Raw genomic sequence first — 21,276 nt, 5'->3', positions numbered from 1 at the left:
ATGATATAGCGGATTAGAAAGAAAAGAAATTCCAAATTCTTGAACAGTTCCACAGTCACATTCTCGTCACATCCACAAATATGTAAACTCTCAAATACGCGGAATTGTTTCCTTACCATTTTTCCATCTCGTGTTCTTCCGTCATCCCCTTATCCAAAGCAGACTATAATTGTGCGTTTCAAAGTTGTGGAATGAAAGGATGAGATAAGATAGCAGCAAAGAAATGGATGAAAGAGTTTACATAAAATATTGAATGACACTGTTAAAATAGATAATGTTTGTAAGTTCTGGAACTGTGATGATATTTTGACACTATCATTATATTATTATAATGCGTATTTTACTTTTTGATCTCAGCCAAACTTTTTCTTAAGATAAAGTACAGAACAAAGGAGTAACAGAGATGAGTTCAGAATAGTAAAATACATATTGGAAAAATAACTAATGTATTTTGCCTTCTAATTATACTATACAAGTGAGAAGTGAGATGCAGGTTTTGTGAAATTGATGAGGTTAGAGTTTAGTTTGTAATAAAACAGAAAATGTATAATGATTGAACTGATATACCTGATCCAGGTATGGTATAAATGTCGTTTAGCAAAGAAAAGAATATGGCACCGAATTTTGGTCCTGAAACAATGACATAGTAAAAGATTAAAGAAGCTTAGGAGAAATATCTAAAACATTAATAAGACAATCTGAATCGAGTGGAAAGAAAGGGAGATTAAGGCAATGCTGGTTGGGATATGGCGGCTTCACATGTGGCAGGTTGTGGATGTTACAGTAATTGTGCACATGGTGGGTCACACCATGCTTTGTGACCATCTACTGTTTCTTAGTCATACACCTAATATGATGAAGCTAACAAGTGGGGTCAAACATAAACCCTTTGGAGCCTTATGGTCTGGTCCATGCCACACATCGAGACACCTATACGTGAGAGACCAATGAATTGAGTTATCAAAAACATGAATGAGTAACATGAGGACAGGGTTCCCCGGGGATGGGACTACTTTTCATTCTTGCTTCCAACCATTCACATTAATCATTATTGCTCATCATCCATAAATCAAACACAAGACATTGTTTTATTTACCATGCATGCTCTGCTCTGCTAAATAAGGAACTCTCACTGTGAGATTCACACACTCGCCTGTCTTAATTAACCAATTCGTTCAAACTTCAAAATCAGCCATCCACTATTCTACTTATTTCTAATTTTTCTCACTACATCTTATAAATACGTGTTACATGTTGTCTTCCTGTCACGTCAAAATGATCGTAGTACAGTTCATGATAGAGTAAATCAATTTAATTCATTTCTCTGCAGCTGAAGAAAACCCATATAAATCCCAACCTGAGCTTGCCAAGTTGCGATATGGCATTTTCTGCATACAAATGGTTAAAATTATTATCGAACCAGAACAACTGGTACTACTTGTTATTGCAGCAGAGGTTGAGATAATAATTATAATTGGCTGAATAATTCATTTTTTTATTGTATTTTTTATTTATTTCTTTTTTGAACTGGTATGGAACGAGGCTGAGCTGTCCGAGATTCGGTCTCTCTGATCGAGATGATCGAGATTCTACAGGCAGTTTAGCCGACTGACACATATAATCATTAATGTTCAAACCAAGGTCAGTGAAACTAAATTACCATTAAGAATTATGTAATGCAACCATAAGTGTGTGATCCATTTCACTAATCAGGTCCAATAAAATAAGTTTATTAAAATAATATAAATAGAACACATTTCAAAGAATAAGGTACGTCATTATTCCTGTATACACCTGAGTGTCGAACACCCTCTTTACTGACTTGAGTCGAAGGAGTAGCGTGAAGACCAGATGGATCACATCAAAATTCTAACAACCTACCCAAAGAAAAGAAGAAGATGAAACCTTCAACAGTTTTAGGTCTCATCTTCTTAACATGAACATTTTTCTTAATGTTAGTATTCCAATCTCCGAATGAAGTAGTTATTGTACTTGTTTATAATATTTGATAGATATTTTATTATTAAACTTAAAGTAATACATATAATATATAATATATTAAGAATATATTATTCCTAATTTAGTATAGTTTAATTTATATTAATATCTTATTATTTTTAATTTTGTACTTTTTAATCTGTGTTAATATTCGCTTAATGCATTTTATCCATAGAGGTCGATCGGTTAAGAAAAAACAAGGTATTCTTACACTACTACTTACACATAATAATATCTTATTTGATGTATCAATTGTTTTATCTTTCGACCATGGGTTAAATAAATAAAGAAATGCATTGAATAAGAACCTTACTTGCATTTTCTATACTCATTGACGTCTTTTTCTCAACATATAATAAAATTACTGAAGCAGTTTGTTTGAGGCAGCTTCATTTTTCTTTTTGTGTTGGTTACATCTTATTTTCTCTGTCTACTTCTTGTTTCACTCATAAAAGATTTTTGGATGGAAAGTGATTATATAGTGTTTCTTTAGGACACAGTGGCTAACAATACCCAAAAAGCTTTTCAGATAAGAGGATTCAACTTTTGAAATATAGCTGTTTTGAGACAAAATTATCAATCGTCCTCGCAGGTATGAAGATGGATGCCCCATTAGCAATTAATAAAAGAAAAATGTTCAGAACACGGTTTCATCATGAATACAAGATCCTGGTCATGTTTATTGTGATTTATTTTTTGGGTATACATAAGATGTCCCACATAATAAAGTATTCCTGAGATACACACTTACACAACCCAATAATGTCTGAAAGATCTTTGGATTATGTTCTGAATTCCACGAAGCTATTGGTTCAATAAATGTATTTGTCAGTGAAAAGATTATGACACCCAGTTTTTTTAAAGGCTTTTTGGTTAGTGTCAGGGATCATGTTTTCGATTCATATTTCAATATTCGGATTCAAATAGTTTTAATTTGGACATAAATTTATATATATTTAACTTTAATCTCTAATGTCAAATTAAACATGTATTTTATTATGTAACAAACTTGAACACTGGAAAGAGAACTTCGAACCCTTTAGTCCATTCTTCTTTACAAGATAATTTTACACCCAAAATTCACATGTTATATAACGACATATAAAAGAAAAACACATCACGTAAGTGAGTCTAATATTTTTTGGTAAATGAAAATAATGTTATTGGAAGTACTTTTTTTTTGTAAGAAACAAGTGGCATTGTTGCAGGAGGTATTAAATATCTTGACCTGATTTTTAATTTAAGAAAAAAGAACATGGAGTAGAATTTTCAAAGTGTTGTTTGATACCTAAAAGACATTAATGAATTTAAACATGTTGTGATTTTTTATTTTAGTGTCTGAAAATTTTTTCTTTATTTTTTTTTAACTAAAAATTATTATTTTAAAATTATTTTACACAAATACTGACACAGACATTGATATGGAGATAAATAACATCTAAAATGTAAAACACGAGTACACATATCTATATATTATATAATTATGAATTATTTAAATTGACAATAAAGATTTATGTGTACAAGTATGTTTTAGTTTTTTTTTAACTGAAAAATATTTGTTATGACTGGTTCAAAGGAATTTGTTTCTTAAAATCTAACAAATATTTTTTTGAATTGGACATTTTACTTTATACGACATACCATTACACCATTTAATAGAAGTATTTGAGCTTTATAACTTTCAAATGTAAAATATTATATAAAACTACATAATTACTTGTGTTAAATATATAAAATTAACTAAATATTTCAAATTATACATACAAATGTTGTAATTTAATGTTGTATCATATAAAACTTTTAACATATCTTTAAAATATGTTTTTTATTTTTTACTTTCATGATTTTTGTCAAATTTTAGAATTTTTTATACGTATAAAAGAAAATTATTGAAAAGTTTTTATTAATTTTTTTTACATGATAAATAAATTTTTGTTGTAGATTATAATATTAAAATATTTCTTACTTTGAAAATTTTATTACGTAAAAAAAAATTAGTAATTTATTTTAATAGTTTCCTTACTATATGTGATAATTGATAATTGATGTTTAAAGTTTTGACTAAAAATAAAAATTAATTTCGTGTAATAGTATATCAACTAAAAATTTATTTAACACTTGAAAAGTTAAATTAAAATCAAATTTAGACATTTAAAATAACTAAAAATAATAGTTTAAAATTTTACCAAAATAAAAAAATGGTAAAGAGATGAGAATCAAAACTAACATTTTATATTAAAAAGAAAGGAGAAGTATTACATATTTTTCCTAGACGCATGCAGCATTTGCATTTGATAATGGTGGTGGTTGCTGGCATTGTAATTTTAGAGAGACAATAACACTGGTAATGATGATGGAGAGAGATTAAATTAAGGCATAATGATGATTGATTTGGACTTTTGTGGTTATGATCTATCTGTAATAGTGTCTAAAGATAACTTTGAGTTGTGAAGACTAAAAAGTAGGTTACGAAGAGGTAGATGATTGATAGTCCAAATTCAAATGAGGAGTGGTTGGATGGAAAACAAAACAAAGAATCCACATTAGGAAGGTAAGTGCCATGTGGGTTGCCATGTGAACACCATTCAACTTTTCAACACTTCCAACCAATACTTAAACATAACTCCAACCATGTGACAAATCATTCACTCATCATCATCATCAACTCTGCACCATATACATATTCTGAACAAATTTTCTATAAGAATTTAAGAAAAGTAGATATTTTTTCCATAAACTAAAATTTGTTTATATGTAAGATAAATTATTAAGAACTTTTTTCATAAATATATATATATATATATATATGTTTTATAAGTACAAGGCAAACATAAATAATGAGGCTTAAGAGTTGACGGGTGAGATTCTTTTTGTTTTCACCTTTTGCATTTTGCATGAAGGATTAGATTCACATTATTGTTGTAATATTATATGGGACAACAAAGTTGACAGCAGTGCATAGAAACAAAAAGTATTATAAGAAAAATGTGGTTGGATTTTGAAAAGGAATATAATGGTATTAGGTGGATGAATGCGGCAGAAGCATAGCCGCAGAAAGTTAAAATGAAACGACAAATGAAGGAGTTGAATGGATAATATAACAAGTGTTTAAATTCTCCTCCAATGTTTCTTAAGTTTACCATCCAATGTTTCTTAAGTTTACCATCCTTACGAAACTTAGACACTTTTCTTAAATGGCGTGTCGGTGTCGGATACTCGTATTGGACATCGACACTTGTATGACATTTGTAGGACAATATCCGTGAAGTGTCCAATTCAAAAAGTATTTGTTAGATTTCTGACAATTTTAGTACGGTTCTAACACAATTTTATAAAGAAAAAATACATTAATTTTCTAAAAACTCAAACTTATTATATAAATTTTTATTATGATTATAAAAATAAGAAACAAATACTTTTGAACCAGTCATGAAAAACATCTTTTTGCTTTAAAAAATAATCTAGAACATACTTGTGTACATAAATCTTTATTGTTAATTTATATAATTTATAATTATATAATATATATATATATCTGTGTCCCTGTGTCCTACATTTTAAAGATTATACTTATCTCTGTGTCCATGTTCGTGTCATATCAGTGTCTGTGTCAGTGTCTGTACTACATAGACCATACCTCATACCACTTTTAATACATGAACACCACAATAACATGTCCAACTAGGTATGAACTCTAAATATGTTCACTCCCTCCATAAGCTTTGAATATGTTCTTCAATGGGAGAAATTGAAAGTTACACCTCTCATATCTAAAAAGAAGAAGAAACTTTACACATGTTCATATGAGAATATACCGAAAAGATTCAATTCCTATAAGTTAGATTAAACTTATATAAAAGATCATGAATCACCTTCAAGGATTTTATTATGAGTTTACTACTAGATCATAACATGTTTATTTCACCAACCATCTTTTGTATAAGGATTTGAATATTCCTAAAATATTTATTTAGTTTTATCACTACAAGAAAATTATGAAATAGAAACCAATTTTTAGAGACCAAAATAATTAGTTGCAATAGTAACTACATTAGATACCATTTTGGAAACTAAAACAAAAATTGGTTTCTAAATTAGTTTCTATTATTTTCTATTATTGTTAAATAGTTTCTAAATTGGTCTCTAATTAGCAACCAAGGTTTTAGAGACTAAATTTAGAAACTAAATAATTGGTAGATAAAACATTGGTGGCTAATTAGATACCAATTTAGAAACTAATTAACAATAATAGAAAATAATAGAAACTAATTTAGAAACCAATTTTTATTTCAGTTTATAAAATGGTCTCTAATTTAGTTACTATTGCAACTAATTATTTTGGTTTCTAAAAATTGGTTTCTATTTCATGATTTTCTTGTAGTGTATTCATTCTTTGTTCATAAAAAAATATTTATCTCTACCAACCATCTCAATACTTTTACTAATCCTAATTGTTAAATTTTATTATGATGGAACATGTTTGACTCCATTTGAATCGGTTATCAAGATAAATTATTGGTTTTCATATTATTAAAATTTTCTTATGAGATATACTGAAAGATTTAACACCAATAATTTATAAATACTACTTTTGTTTCCAAATTTTACGGTTTAGTATTTGTGGTCATCAACCCTATGTTTTGGATAAATGAAAATGACACACTAGCCTTTAAGTTTGTGTGTGGACCTAAGAGTAATAAGGAACTTATAGTTTCTATCCCTTTGGAAGGACAATGATAACTTTTTTCACTTTATGATAATATTAGTGCAGAAAAGCAAAACGAATGCGGCTATTTTACATTTATAAGGGTGACTATATAACCGCATTTGATGAGCACGCAGTTATAAATGAAAGAGATAAGAAGACAACTATATATATAGCCGCATTTACGAGAAACGTTTAGGGTTTCTTTTTTTTTTCTCGCTCTTGATTGGGTTTCTAATCAAAGTTCTTAACTTTGATCATTATTTTAGCATTTCTTTTGATCTCTTGGTGCATATTATACATCTTCCTATTTCATCCCAATGGAAGTCCAAAAAACGCAAATAAAAATTCTCCAATGAAACGTAAATATATGACGAAACAAGACGGCAACAACGACGAGGAAGACACAATAGAAAGCGCAAACAAAAACCTTCCCAAGCATGACCTTAGCAATGAAAACACAAGAGAACCACAAAACATACAAAAATCAATGGTGAAGAAGAAGAGAGGAAGATAATGCTTACCGATGACACGAAGGCAATGCAAAAAAAAAGAGTAAGAGAAGAGAAAGCACATAAGAGAAACGAAGCGCGAGAGAAACGAGAATATCAAAACGTAAGTGACGCGTTTCTGAATTAGGGTTAAAAAGACGGTTAAGCCACATTCGTAAATCAAGAGTTTGGATTTACAAGAACAGATATTTACAATAACAAATATATATATATATATATAAGATTTGAATTTTTTTAATCTATAACCTTAAAATAATAAATATATGGTTGATCTTACACATCTTTACCTAACATGAAACTTTCACTTCACCTTCAATTCTTAAAATGAAATAAAAGTGAAAAAATAAATAAAAACGTGAACAACCTACGTTAATTAGATTCTATAAAAACAAAAACTTATGAATTAAGAAAACTTAAAGTTGAATATTTTACTTTTAAAATTAATCAAATAATTATATATTGACATTAATTATTGTGATGAAGTCAAAATAACATAAATAGATTTTTATTATTTAACAATTTCCATTATATTTATTAGATATGGCTAAATAAAAATAATAGTTATATACAACAAATGTGTAAAAATATTATTTTTATTTCAAAATAAATATATTAAATAAGATAAAAGTATGGGGTGAATTGGAAAGTAAAGTAGTTACACTCACGGATCGAACACATGAATCAATTAACTCTATTATTTAAACACAGATTAGTTGTCTCTAAAATAGAATTACTTTTATATATATTATACTATAAAGAGAATGATAGTTGGGCTTGTGTGACTAGAGTTTTCGAAATTAATTATATTGAAACACTGTGATCTAACTCTTTGTTGAAGTCTAAGTATTTGTTGTAAAATAATTAATAAGGAGAAATTATGCATGCAATAGTATAAAATATTGAAGAACACTAAAAAAATAGAAAGAAGGACTAAGAAGTTAGTAAAAATGCAATAGAAGATGATTATATATATATATAGATGGTATTAAGTGTTAAGGGTAGCCACCTCTTTGTCCCACTTATTTTACATTTTGGGTTTGAATAGAATTAAAATATTAAATGCTAGAAAAGGGCAGAGCAAAGGTCCCTCCGACCAGCCTTGTCACATTTTCCACTGCCCATGCCCCTTAGAACATGGAGCAAATTATGGCATTTCTCCATCTTAAACACCCTCTCTCACACATAAACTCAAACACCATAAAGCCCCTCATTCCAACACAACACCCACTTCCTACTTCCTATTCCTATTCCTACTCCTTCAACAACAAAACCATCCTACACACTAGTAAATAAACAACACCTCCTCAATCATTGTGCTCCATTCCCTTCTTGCATGTCTTAAGGAGAAAGAAAGATTCTCATCCTTACAAAAAACAACAAGTTTGAAAACAGTTATTATAAAGAGATGGAGATTGAGTCTGTGAAGTGCGAGTGTTGTGGGTTGAAGGAGGATTGCACCCAAGACTACATCAGCGAAGTAAAGTCCAAGTTTGATGGAAAATGGTTATGTGGGTTGTGCTCAGAAGCAGTGAGAGATGAGGTGAGCTATGGAGGGAAAAAGACATCATCTGCTATGGATGAAGCTGTGAAGGCTCACATGTCATTCTGCCGTAAGTTCAAATCAAACCCTGCAGTTAGAGTGGCAGATGGGATGAGACAGATGCTGAGGAGAAGGTCTGGTGACTTGTCACAATCTCCATCTTCATCAAAGAAGTATACAAGGTCAACAACCAGCACTTCTCAAGTGGGAGATTCTTCCAGTTTCCGTTTGTACTGATGCAAGGTGGGAACAGGGCAGAGGCAGAGGAGACTCTGCTTTTGTGGGAATAAAAGTTTTTAGGTTTAGCTATGGGATAACTTCTTTCTTCTTGTCATGTACAGGAAGTGTTGTTTCAGATTAAGGGTCTTTTCTTCTGCTTTCTTTTTTTTTCTCCAATTGATCTCTAGTTTGTAGTTTAATATTCCTAATCCTCTTTGCCATCTCTTTGTTTACATCATTGGCAAAATAGTAACCTAGTTTCAAGAAAAATAAAAAAAGATGACCTCAAACTTTAATCTCCTCCAAAACTTCGACTCGTTTATGCGTATAAATGTACAAACCAAAAACCTGTTTTGATGATTCTGAGTAGACTGAGAGGTAAAATAGTGTTTTGGGTACTACCAAACTTCTTTGATTAATTATCAGCACGAGTATTTTTAGGACTTGATTGTTATGAAAAAGTGGAAGGTTGGATTTTTCTTAAGCCTCATATCTTCCACTCATATGGGTCTAATGGATATATTTTGTGTGAATTCGGGTATTCAAAATTATTTGAAATGTTAACTAAATTTTAAAGTTGAGATGAATGGAACAATTAAGGATTAGATTGGATAAGTTTCGTAAGAGAACAAGAATTCAAGACATTTCATGAAAGTTAATTAAATCTTTATAGGATTCAGCAATCATTAAGAGAAAAGGTAGAATGAAGTATATTTCTTTAAACTTCACAAGGACATGTTTTTTTTCACAGATTTATGTCATCATATTTCTCGTAGTATCAATATTTCTTTCTTTTCTATCTATATCTTCATCTCCATCTTCCTCTAGATGCCTAATAAGATATTAACATCACAGCATCATTTTCCTTAAACTTAACATCTCCATATTTTTTCTGTGCTCATTTTTCTTGTCAGAAGATACTACATAACCTACTTTGCAAGTCAAGCAATATGATGATACATTGACATTGCCCTGAAGGAAATAAATTGTTAGGTTTAAGATACAATTTTAGAGCACTCTATTCACCCTAGTGCCTAGATATTTGTCATGTTTTACGCAGTCTCAAACAATCAATAATACCCTAAGAAAAAATGAGAACGCAGGATATAAGACAGTAGCAGAAGATGTTATTCAATGGTGGTAGCTAATATGACGTAGCTATAATCTTTTCCTCTTTTGTTTTTCTTCTCTGAACTTGGGTATGTGGTTATGATAGTTTTCTTGAGGTTGAGGTAATCGCAGTATTAAAGTTTCAGCAGATGAAGGACCATCAAGTAGCTATGACACTCAATTGGTTGTGGTTAAATATGGCGTATCAATAAATAATGTTCATTATGGCACTTGATTATAATTAGCTTAGGTGTGTTGAATTATGAAATCTTCGTTAGTGTGTTGCCAGCCATTAGAGATGATTTTCAAAATCTCTCGTGTGTGCATTCAATAATATTCCTTTGATGACTATTTTGTTATGATTTGTTAGTTAATTCCATGAAAATCTCTTTTTAGTGTTCATCTGGAGCCTTCTTCCTATGTAAATGCTCAATCAATTACCTACATCTACAAAATAATTAATTATTGCATATAGGCTAGTTACCTAGATGCAAATTCGGAAACGCATCATAACTCATAATTGTCATTATTTATAAGTGGAAATTGAGAATGTATTCTTATTTTTTGTTTATATATTTATATTTATATTTTATTAAAATAAAAATTAAATAATAAGAAGGGATAATAATTAAACCAAATAATAATAACAAGGTATAACAACAAAATCAAATAATAAGAAAAAATAAAAGTTATGAAGATATGGAAAAAAAAATTGTTTCACATTTCTCATAAAAACTGTTTTATCTTTAATAAAATGTTTTGTTTCTCGTTTGACAAACTACTCCACATTTAAAATTTAAAATTAATAACTATTTTTTACGAAATTACAGAATATTAGTTTAAAAAATTAAAAATAAAGAAAACAGTTTTTAATTAATTATAATAATAATTAATTATTTAATAAATACTTAAAAATAAGAAATAACTGAAATATTCAAAATAAACAATAAAATAAACTATTAATAAGAACAAAATAGGAAGAAATTTGGATACACGTGGAATCTCTTTTATATATAGGTATATTTAATTTATATACAATTATTTGAAATATCTTATATTTCTAAGTTTTAATTAACTCCTTTTCATATAGTTTTGAATAAATTATCTGTAAGTTTGAATTTTATTTTTATTTTCTTTTGTAATTGAACTTTGTTATATGTACATATATAGTTTTGAAGGTATCGGTTGAAAGATTAAATTTGGAAAAGAGCTTAAAACTTTGAAGGGCATTAAAATATAGAGAATGAAGTAAGTTGAGTTTAAGCAGACAAATATTACACTGCAGAAGCCAATGCCTTAGTAACGATAAAGAACTTTCTGTGAGGACTTAATCAAACAACTCATTTATGTGTAATTTAAGTTAAATTTGAAAAGAAATAAATATTTTTTTTATGAGCACTTAAAAATGATTTATTTTTAGATAATTATAGCAAACCTATCAAAAATTCGTAATGGGAAATATTTAATGTCTAGAAAAAGTAAATTTATAACTCTCTTTTTTTGCATACTTTCACACAAAGAGCTCCTTTTTTTTCAAATTAATTCTTCCTCGTGGCTATAAGTAGCCAAAATTTTCCTTTTTATATACTTTTTTCTATTGAATTAATGATTTTAAGATACTGTATTTCTTTTTTGTTAATGCTTATGAGTTTTAACTGGAAATTTAGATAATTATATAATTTTATAATTCTAGTTTTAATTAAAAAAAATTGAAATGAAGTAGACAACCAATTGTTTTTTACTAGTATAAAATAAAAGAAGATTAATAATGGATCATCTTTTTCTTAAAATAAGAACTTTAGGTACAATAATTCAATGAATTGACTACGAAACTAAAATATTTAAATCCACTTGCTTAAAGGATTACAACTTTTAATAATTTTATGGGTGATAATAATAAAATTTTGATTGAATAGAAAAAATGTTAATTACACATTAGAAAGTTTAACAAATATAAATTGAAATGATGTCTTCATTCAATTTGTGTTCCCTCTCCTGCATATAATAACGATCTTGAAGTTTTTTTACCTCAAATTCTCGTATTCTAAAAAAATATTTTATATATACTTAGTTACTGCATAAATTTCTCTAAATACAATCTTAGTGACTACTTTATTACTAGTTACAAATTTGAATCTTGGTAAAAATTCGTAGTTCTTCGATCTTTCATGCGACAAAAATGAAATGATTGATTTTCCATTTTTTCTCAAAGAATAAGTTATAATGTGAACAATTCTTAATGACCTCATATTTTGTTGCTTAGTGGTTCATTTAGATTTTTCGTGTAAAAACAGTTACAATCATTCAATAGAAAATTAATAATTAAAATTTAATAATATATAAACATATTTATATAATATGAAAATCAAAGTATGATATATTGAATTTGATTTAGCAATCATTTCTATAGTTTATTCCTTAAAAGTACATCCCTCACTTTAAAGGGTAAATGATTTTTATTTATTTATCGTATCAATTGATATATTAAGTGGTTGTCACTTTTTTTAGTTTTCCACCTCTATATGTTAAAATTTAAAAAACACTATAATTTTAGTTAGCTAACTAGATGGTTAAGAAAGAAAACAATTTAATCCTCTTAAAATATTATGGAGGGGCTTAAGCAATAAGTAAAAATTTTACCATAAACTTTTAAATTAACTAGAAAGGGCGATTCATAAAGCTAAGGTCAATAATAAGATTACCGAAAATCATGTTACTAAGATAGTGTGGTCAATTCAATCTATTAATAAAATTTTGATTAGGTTTTGTTTGCATGCACTCCTCAAATCAATGATTTGGATGTACAAATTGAGTTTCATCCCACTTCAACACATATTTGCCTAATACAGTTCAAATATGTTTAATTAACTCTCTTTTTTAAATTTACTTTTTGATAAAAACAAAGATAAGTCACTTTAAATCACTTCACTTTTGACTAAAGTGTAAAAACTAAGTTGAACGAAAACCATTTTGTAAAATATAATCTAAAGTCTTTATAATGATTTTCAAACTGATCATTGGTCAACTATTTGTAAGAACTGTCATGAGCAATGTCTTCATAAGTCTTTTTTTTTTGTTCTGTTGTTACTGAACCCGTAGCACACCCATCATTTATTTTGGATTATCTATTTTAAAATTATATATATATTAATTAGATTGCTTTATCTAAAATAAGAAAAATATGTTCGTAATCAATTATTTCAGAATTTATGAGTTATCACTAGAAAGTATGGAGACAAGTAAAGAAAAAGTTTGTCTTTTTAGTTTCTTTTAATAGCCACGTTTCTTGAATTTATAGATATTCTTGTCTTCTAATGTAATATTATTTTATCTTTTTTCATCTTTCTATTAGTGGAGAGATATAAAAGTGTTTTATATTTCTTTTCTCATTTGCTTTTATTTGTCGAAGTTTTATATTTTCTCTTTTTTTCTCACCAAAGCAGGGAGAGAGATATAGTGTATATCTGGAGGAACATCAACAAAATTAGTTTTAAATGAAATTAATTTTGAAGTAATATGATTTATATGTGAATGTTGTTATTATAAAACAATTTAATTACAAAATAGAGTGCAAATCCTTTTATTGAATAGAAAAAATATTTAAATTTAATTCAATTTACAATTAATTCTACAACATGGAGCTAAAAATCATGTTAATGCATATGTTAATATAATTTTAGAGAATCCAATGTGAAACAAAAATGGTATAAGAATCATAGATTTCCCAATAGTGGAGGATATAGCATTATGTAATTTATGTCTGAGAAGGCAGAAGAAGCATTGCATTGAAAAAACTTTGGAACTCATTCATTGCTCAATCTATTGGAAAAGTGAGATTTCACAACGCAGGTTTCGTATTTTCGTTCTTTTATACTCAACTTTCCCTTCAATTGAAGCATGTTGAAATTTTCAAAAGAGCCCTCCTTCAATTTCCGTACATGAAGAAAATCACAAGTTTTATCATATGTATAAATTTTGTGTTTTTTTCAGAAAAAGTATATTATATAATAATAATTTTTAATTTTTAAGAAACAATTAATTTTTTTATTAAGTATATAATAGTAATTAGTGTTTTTATTTATTTTTAAAAAAATATATATACTTTTTTACTTGAAGAAATAATTTTATTGTAACTATAGTTAATCTGATAAGTATTAATCAAATTTATTTTATTTATTTGTTTTTATTTAAAATATTGTTATATTGAGTTTATTTTTTATAATTTTTATTGTATGAAAATTTTATATGAAATTATATAATAAAATGTTAATTAGTTCAATTTATAATGTTAATTTTTTTAAGTTAAATTATATAATAAATTAAAAAGTAATCAAACAAATACTAAAAATATATGTATAACATTTAAATAAATATTTAATGTTGAAAAAAATGAATTTTATACATCAATAATATTGATTGAGAAAAAATAAAATATATATTTTCATTTAAATTAAAAAAAAAACTATCTTAAAAATTGATTTAAAACTCGTTATTGGAATGATATTAACTAACATTCTTCATATTAAGTTTTACCGTCTATAGAATTAGAATGTGTATAAATATACTTTAACTAATATTAGTTATTAACAAAAATCTTCACATGATCTAATTAATAACAAACTTCAAACTACTTTATTTACTTTATAAAGTATGAGTTTTATATTTAGAAATCAGGTTAACTTCTTTTTTTAGGATTTGTAATGAGTGTTTCTTTCCTGACTTCATAAATGAATTTTAAACCTAATTTAATTTCATAAAATTAAGTTTATAAGGTGAGGTTTGCTTTTATTTCACATCTTCATCATACTAAAACTACCAACTCGTGCATGAGACTATATATGAGACTATATATTATGGTAATTCTATAACGATTTATAAATTCTAAATTATTTATTTTATCGACAATAAAAAATGAATAATTATGAATAACTTTATACATGAACTTAACCATAATTTTTATCACTAGACTTACTCTCATACCTGTTTATACAAATTATAAATGACTATGATATCATATTAAAAAGATAAACTTTAAATTTAACTCAACATTATAAAACTGATTTATAAAGCAAAATTAGTTTCTCATACCATTATTTTGAATCTAATTGTACCTCTACTCTACTCTTACATAAGCCACAAAATGTTTCCAAACAATCCCTCCCTCCAAGGTAATTCTTGGGAATATTTATGTGGTTGGAAAACTGGCCACCTTAAGTTTTTATGATGTTTGCTTCTTTTTTTAAGCCCTGCTTAAGGGGGAAAGTATCAATTTATTTCATTAATGACCATTAGATCCTATCTTCATCTCATTAATTGTTTTAACTTTAATCTAGTATAATTACTAGAATCTTCGAGTATACTTTTGGTCTAGCAAGCTATTTTGCAAACTTTTGACTTGGAAATCATATGGCGGAATATAAATATTTTAGGTACCTCTTACCTACTAATTTGTTGCACACCAAGTTGAGTAATGTGTTTAGTTCTGTTGTTGGTGTGCTTTTCAAAGTAGTTAAATGTGAAAAAAATAATTTGGTGGAATAGCATTGAATATGGCTTTTAATGGGATGCTTCGATTTTGGTGAGAGACAACAAAAATGAGTTAATTCATTCTGGAAGCCAGCTGCTTCTAAATGATGCGGAATTGCAACTTCACAGGCTGCTTCAACATGTGTGTTACTACTCCCACAGCAATGAATTTTTACTAATAAAAATTCTAAATCCACTCTTATTCTAATTTTTTCAATGAAGTATTGATTTTGTTTACTTTCTAATTTATCTTTAAATTAATTACAATATTAATCACCAAAACATTATATTTGAGTAAAAGATTATATATTTTTTAGAAAAAATAATAATTAATTATTGTATTGACTAAATAAGATATATTTTATACATTATCATATTATTGATATATAAATAATTTTTAATATTAATAAAAATTTATAAATTAGTTTAAAATACTTTAGAAAAAATAATAATTAATTATTGTATTGACTAAATTAGATATATTTTATAGATTAACATATTTTTGATATATAAAATAGTTTTTAATATTAAAAAAAATTATAAATTAATTTTTAATATTAATAAAAAGTTATAAATTAAATTTTAATATTAATTACTATATTAACTAAATTAGATAATATTTTATACATTAAAAAATTATTAATATATAATTAATTTTTATTATTAATAAAAATTTATAAATTAGTTAATATTGATAGCTAATTAACTAATAATGTTAAACTTTAGAATCTAAAATATTTGGTAACTAAACTTTTGGTAATTAATTAGATATCAATTTATAAACTAATTTATAATTTTTTATTAATAATAAAAATTAATTTATATATTAATAATTTTTTAGTGTATAAAATAGTATGTAACTTAGTTAATATTGTTGGAAATCCCACATCGACTAGAGATTATAGCCTTTCATTGTATATAAGTGGGTGCAAATCTCACTCCATAAGTCGGTTTTATGGGTTAAGTTAGGCCTAAAGTCCACTTTGTAATAAATATAGTAGTTAATTATTTTTTATTTAATGGTTATTTTTAGTGATTCTTAACATGTGTAAAAAATCTATAAAAAAATAAGTAGTGTTGTAGTTTTGAGAAGGAGTATTTAAGGGAATTCAATGTCAATGAGTTTTTTCTTATATACTTTGTTCGCTTATTTTGAAATTCATCTCAAGAAGATTTTTTATCATATTTGAATTGTACCAGTTTGTTAGTTATTGTGAGAGGAATTTAAAAAAATCCATTCTAATAAATCATGAACAAACCATATAAAATACTAAAACATCAATTATAATTCAAAATTTTAAAATAATAAGGACGTAAAAAAATGTAACTCTTTCTCTTTTACTTCTATTGATAATAAATTTTATTTTAAAAGATAGACTCTAATTTGATTATAATTCTCAGTGTAATGGTTTAACTGTTTCAATATAAATTAACATGATACTTGGAATAAAATCCTCATATCATTCTATGTAGTTATTTTTAGTTGATGACATTATTAATTAAATCCGTTAAAGTATTTTGATTTGTAAATAATAACTAAATCTGAACTAATCGAATACAACTAATAATATAACTGCAAAATAAAAAAAGTATGTATTGAAGATCTTGCAAGTAAAACGTCTGATTTAATCTTGAGTAAATAAAATTTGTTGCAAAGTTAAAATAAATACGATGAAGTAATCGTAAAATAATGACCTGATAATAAAAAAATTGTAAACGAACCTTAGTCGTTGTTCCAGCTATATTTTTTTTATGCCAAATGAAAATAAATAAATATTAACATGATATGAACAAAATACTATAACAATAAAAAGTATTAATTAGTGAAGTATACATTAAAACAAATATTATTTTAACATTTATCAGAATGAATGGTTCAGATATGATATATATGAAGTTGAATTAAATTTAAAGTTTATTTTTAATAATTATATATATATATATAATATTTTATAATTTTATTTTAAAATAAATGTATTTAAAAAATAAACAAACACTTCGAATATATATATATATATATATATATAATCAAAGAGTAATTTAATTATGCATATTTTAAATAAGTATGCGTTTTTAATATATCGTAATTATTTTTAAGTACACATTAAAAAAATTCAATCTATCATGTCTTTTTCTTTTTATGATTACTAATATATCAATTCAAAAATAAAACAATAAGATTCTAAAAAGAAAAAAAAAATCAAAACTTATCAAAAATAATATATTTACCAATAACTATTATAATTAAATACAAAATCATAATACCAAAATATAATATTTTATATTCAAACTTATATTTAAAATTGAGGTTTGTCAACTAAAATAAGTAAATAAATTTTGTTTATAATTTCATTCTTTAATACCTGTGGAATTGAAATGGGAGGATTCTAAATGTTAAATTTATTAAAGAGAAAGTTAATTTATCATATGCTTGAAGTCTTCATTAAATTTGTTGTAGATTGCATAGAAATATAAAGATACTTAGTTGAGATATTTTGTATTGAGGAGTGTAAGTCGATTTAAATGTACTTTGTTCGTTTATGAAAAACAAAATTAACAATTATGTGTAATATTGTTTAACTATCATAATACACGCATAATGCATCACACCAAATGTAGACCACATGCTTTCAAGTATTTCAATTTATAAGAGATTTTATAAACGGTTTATATTATTCATTGTTTCTTAGTCTTCTAAGAGATAAAAAAAAATGAAATAACTAATAAAATATCATTGTGTCAAAAGACAATATTTCCAAACAATATTAGAATTACAATTTGATATCACAATCAACATGCAACAAAATATCCTTCAAATGTCAAACGACTTTGAATGTTCTTTTCCAATGTTGATCATTTGATTGTTCCATGAATTACACAAGTATATGACTACAATTAAACAATTGAGAATAAATAATATTAATATTTGATTTTGTTTAAGAGGAGTCTGGTCACCTTAGCTTCCAATAGTCCAACTTAAAAAAGTACACATTTGACATAAAAAAAATATCATGAGTTTTGTGCAACTTCAATTCCTAAAAAGAATCTAAGTTTTTCCAAATCTTTCATGTGAAAACATTGATTAAAAATGATCTTTTAAGTTTTTTACATAACTACTACTCATTAATAGAGATAATAAGATCATTAACATTAATATATCCGTATCAGATTTGTTTGTTTCAAGAAATCAGTAATCATCCCTTAACACTTCCATTGAAATTATATTTAATAACCCATTTTCTTCCAATTTATTAGTGAATTAGGAAAAAAAAAATCAAAATTATCTTGTCCACTTCAATTTAGAAACATTTAAGTGGATTTTTTTTCTTATATTCTCATCAACTTCTTTATTCCTATTCAATAAAGAGCTTTTTACTCGTACTTGAATTCCTAATGCAAATGCATACTTCACAAATAAATGCAGTAATTTTTTTTAAAAAAAGTTATAAATTTATCAAATCTATACCCACAATATTTAAGAAGAAAATATTTACTGATAATTGTTATAATTTTGTGTAGAATAATAATAATAATAATAATAAAAAAAAATATATCAATAGTTTTTTTTATCAAAAATATGAAGCTTGCTAATTAAAATAAGAAAAAAAAATCATATTTACAATTTCAATCTCCAAAATCATATTTACATCATATACTTATTTAGAAATTAAAGAAATAATGATATACGATTTTTTTTTATTCAATAAAAGATATTATTATACATGTTACTATATAATGAAAGTGTAAAAGAGAGAGAAAATTTAACAAGAAAATAATATTGTTTTACTAACTTTTTAGAAAGACGGACTCAGAATATTTAATTTTTGAAATTTGAAAACACCTTAACAACTAAAATAAAATAAAATCCTAAAAAACGAACATGACCGTTGGGATTCAAATTCAAAGTGGGGCCTGAAACCCACGTTCGAAGGTGTTATAGGAAAAATAAAAACTGAAAAATAAAAACAAACAATCTGTGTTGGGAGAAGGAAGAAACCATGGGAACCGTTTTTGTGCAATCAAAATCAAAATCATGGGAAGAAGATAACCGTGACAGCAGCTGCTACTTTCCCGGTTGCAAGAAAGATGCCAATTGCAATTGCGAAATGTGTTTGGCCAGCATCAATGCCACCCTCGATCTCATGCCCACAAGCGTCCACAAAAGCACCCTCACCAAGCTCTCTAAACCTAACAACAACAACAACAACAACGTTCTCTGCACCCCTATCTCCTTCGATGCCTCCGTTCTGTCCACTCCCCGATCCAGTTCGTTTCAGCTCTCATCGTCCACTCCTCTCTCCAAATCAAGTGCCAGATCAGACTCCAGCCACGAAATCGAGAAGCAGAGCATGAGACAACAAACCTCTGCTTTCAGTTTCTTCAGGTTGCTTCTCTTTTTTGTATTCCTTTTATCTGCGGACCTTGTTTTCTCCTCGGTGGTATCTGGGGTTTTCAAGCCTGCTTTGTCGCCGCACGTGATCAAAAGGGTCGGTGAGAAATGTAGCCGAGTGCGTGATTTGAATGAAAAGCTGAGGCTTTTGCACAAAGAGTTAGCAGGTGTTGTTGTTGGGCAAGTTTCAAATTGCAGTTTTACCGATACCTCGTGGGAAATCAGCCAGGTATTTATTATTACTCTTTAAAAGAAAGCTTTTTTATTCTGTTTTTGTTGATTATTGGGTAAAATTTGGTCCTCGTATTATGAACTAGCGTTTTTAAAATGTAGAAACTACAGCTAATTTTTACTAAATAACCTAAAGCACATTTTACACTACATTTTTTCGCTGTTAATAAGGCAGTGTTGCTTACAAAAAACAACTAATATTTTGTATAGGATGGTCTGCTGTTGAATTCTAGGTGTACATTGTACAAATCTGCAATAGAAAAGGTGACAATCTGGGGATGGCCTTTGCAAACAGCAGGATTGCTCACAAATGGGTTCTCTTCTCGAACATTCACTCTCTTATCAGGAAGAATCACTGAGGTGAATTCTCTGCAATGTCTTGTTTTTTTAATCAGCATCCGCAGTTCGGATGACTAGGATTGATTGATTGTTGTTGACTAACTCTGAGTCGTTATCAATCTGTTTATAAAGTGGAATGGTGGACAAGGAGGCTACTTGATTCGGAAGCGCAATACTTCATGGGTGCAACCAAAATGGGGTGCTTCAGCAGTGCAATTAGACCCCAACAGTTGGGTTCTTGAATATCAAAGGAGCTCTATTATTGATGGTACAAGGCTGTATTCTGCAGCATGGGAGTTCCTCAAGTTTTGGTTTTCAAGAATTGTTGGCAGACTGAAGAAAGATTTCTGGCTATCTGTCGCATTGGAAGATAACAACTACAATGGATTCAGTGCAAACAAAGGGGCTCAAATCCCAACTTGACTGAAGAGTAGATTTTGGAATTATGGCTCTTTAATCATCAGCATAGTCCTGCCCTCATCTCTTGTGAGGAGCTCTATTTTCTTTAGTTCAAGTCTGGTGTGTATTTTTACCTTTTAATTTTGAATATTCATTTGTATATGTTTTGACTATCCCAATTTACCCTGCAATGCTATACATTTGAATACAAGAGTATTTTAGGACAAATGCAAATGGAAAAGGTTGGACTTGGACATTTGAGAACAAGTAAGAACATCAAAGTTGTTATGAGGTGCACCTTCGCTCC

The 21,276-nt window shown here is 27.2% G+C and overlaps 2 protein-coding genes across 2 annotated transcripts; both read left to right on the top strand.

The window, feature by feature from the left end:
* The first annotated feature begins 8,237 nt into the window (after positions 1–8,237).
* Positions 8,238–9,136, top strand: LOC137828640 (uncharacterized). Its single transcript, XM_068635295.1, has one exon. It carries the CDS (start codon positions 8,621–8,623, stop codon positions 8,990–8,992), a length of 372 nt encoding a protein of 123 aa, XP_068491396.1. The 5' UTR covers positions 8,238–8,620; the 3' UTR covers positions 8,993–9,136.
* A 10,404-nt stretch (positions 9,137–19,540) lies between these two features.
* Positions 19,541–21,276, top strand: LOC137828973 (uncharacterized). Its single transcript, XM_068635760.1, has 3 exons — positions 19,541–20,229; positions 20,442–20,591; positions 20,703–21,276. The coding sequence occupies exons 1-3, from the start codon at positions 19,609–19,611 to the stop codon at positions 20,991–20,993; spliced, it is 1,062 nt and encodes a 353-aa protein (XP_068491861.1). The 5' UTR covers positions 19,541–19,608; the 3' UTR covers positions 20,994–21,276.

This window comes from Phaseolus vulgaris, chromosome 7 (genome assembly GCF_000499845.2).
Source record: "Phaseolus vulgaris cultivar G19833 chromosome 7, P. vulgaris v2.0, whole genome shotgun sequence".
Taxonomy (NCBI): Eukaryota; Viridiplantae; Streptophyta; class Magnoliopsida; order Fabales; family Fabaceae; genus Phaseolus; species Phaseolus vulgaris.
The sequence above is the reverse complement of the archived record's forward strand: the minus strand, read 5'-3'. Positions and strand labels throughout refer to the sequence as shown.

Bases quoted from the DNA above. Each gene is read 5' to 3' on its own strand.
- LOC137828640 (XM_068635295.1), top strand. From the start codon at position 8,621: ATGGAGATTGAGTCTGTGAAGTGCGAGTGTTGTGGGTTGAAGGAGGAT.
- LOC137828973 (XM_068635760.1), top strand. From the start codon at position 19,609: ATGGGAACCGTTTTTGTGCAATCAAAATCAAAATCATGGGAAGAAGAT. The intron at 20,230-20,441 runs GTATTTATTATT...TATTTTGTATAG, and splicing joins CCTCGTGGGAAATCAGCCAG to GATGGTCTGCTGTTGAATTC. The intron at 20,592-20,702 runs GTGAATTCTCTG...CTGTTTATAAAG, and splicing joins TATCAGGAAGAATCACTGAG to TGGAATGGTGGACAAGGAGG.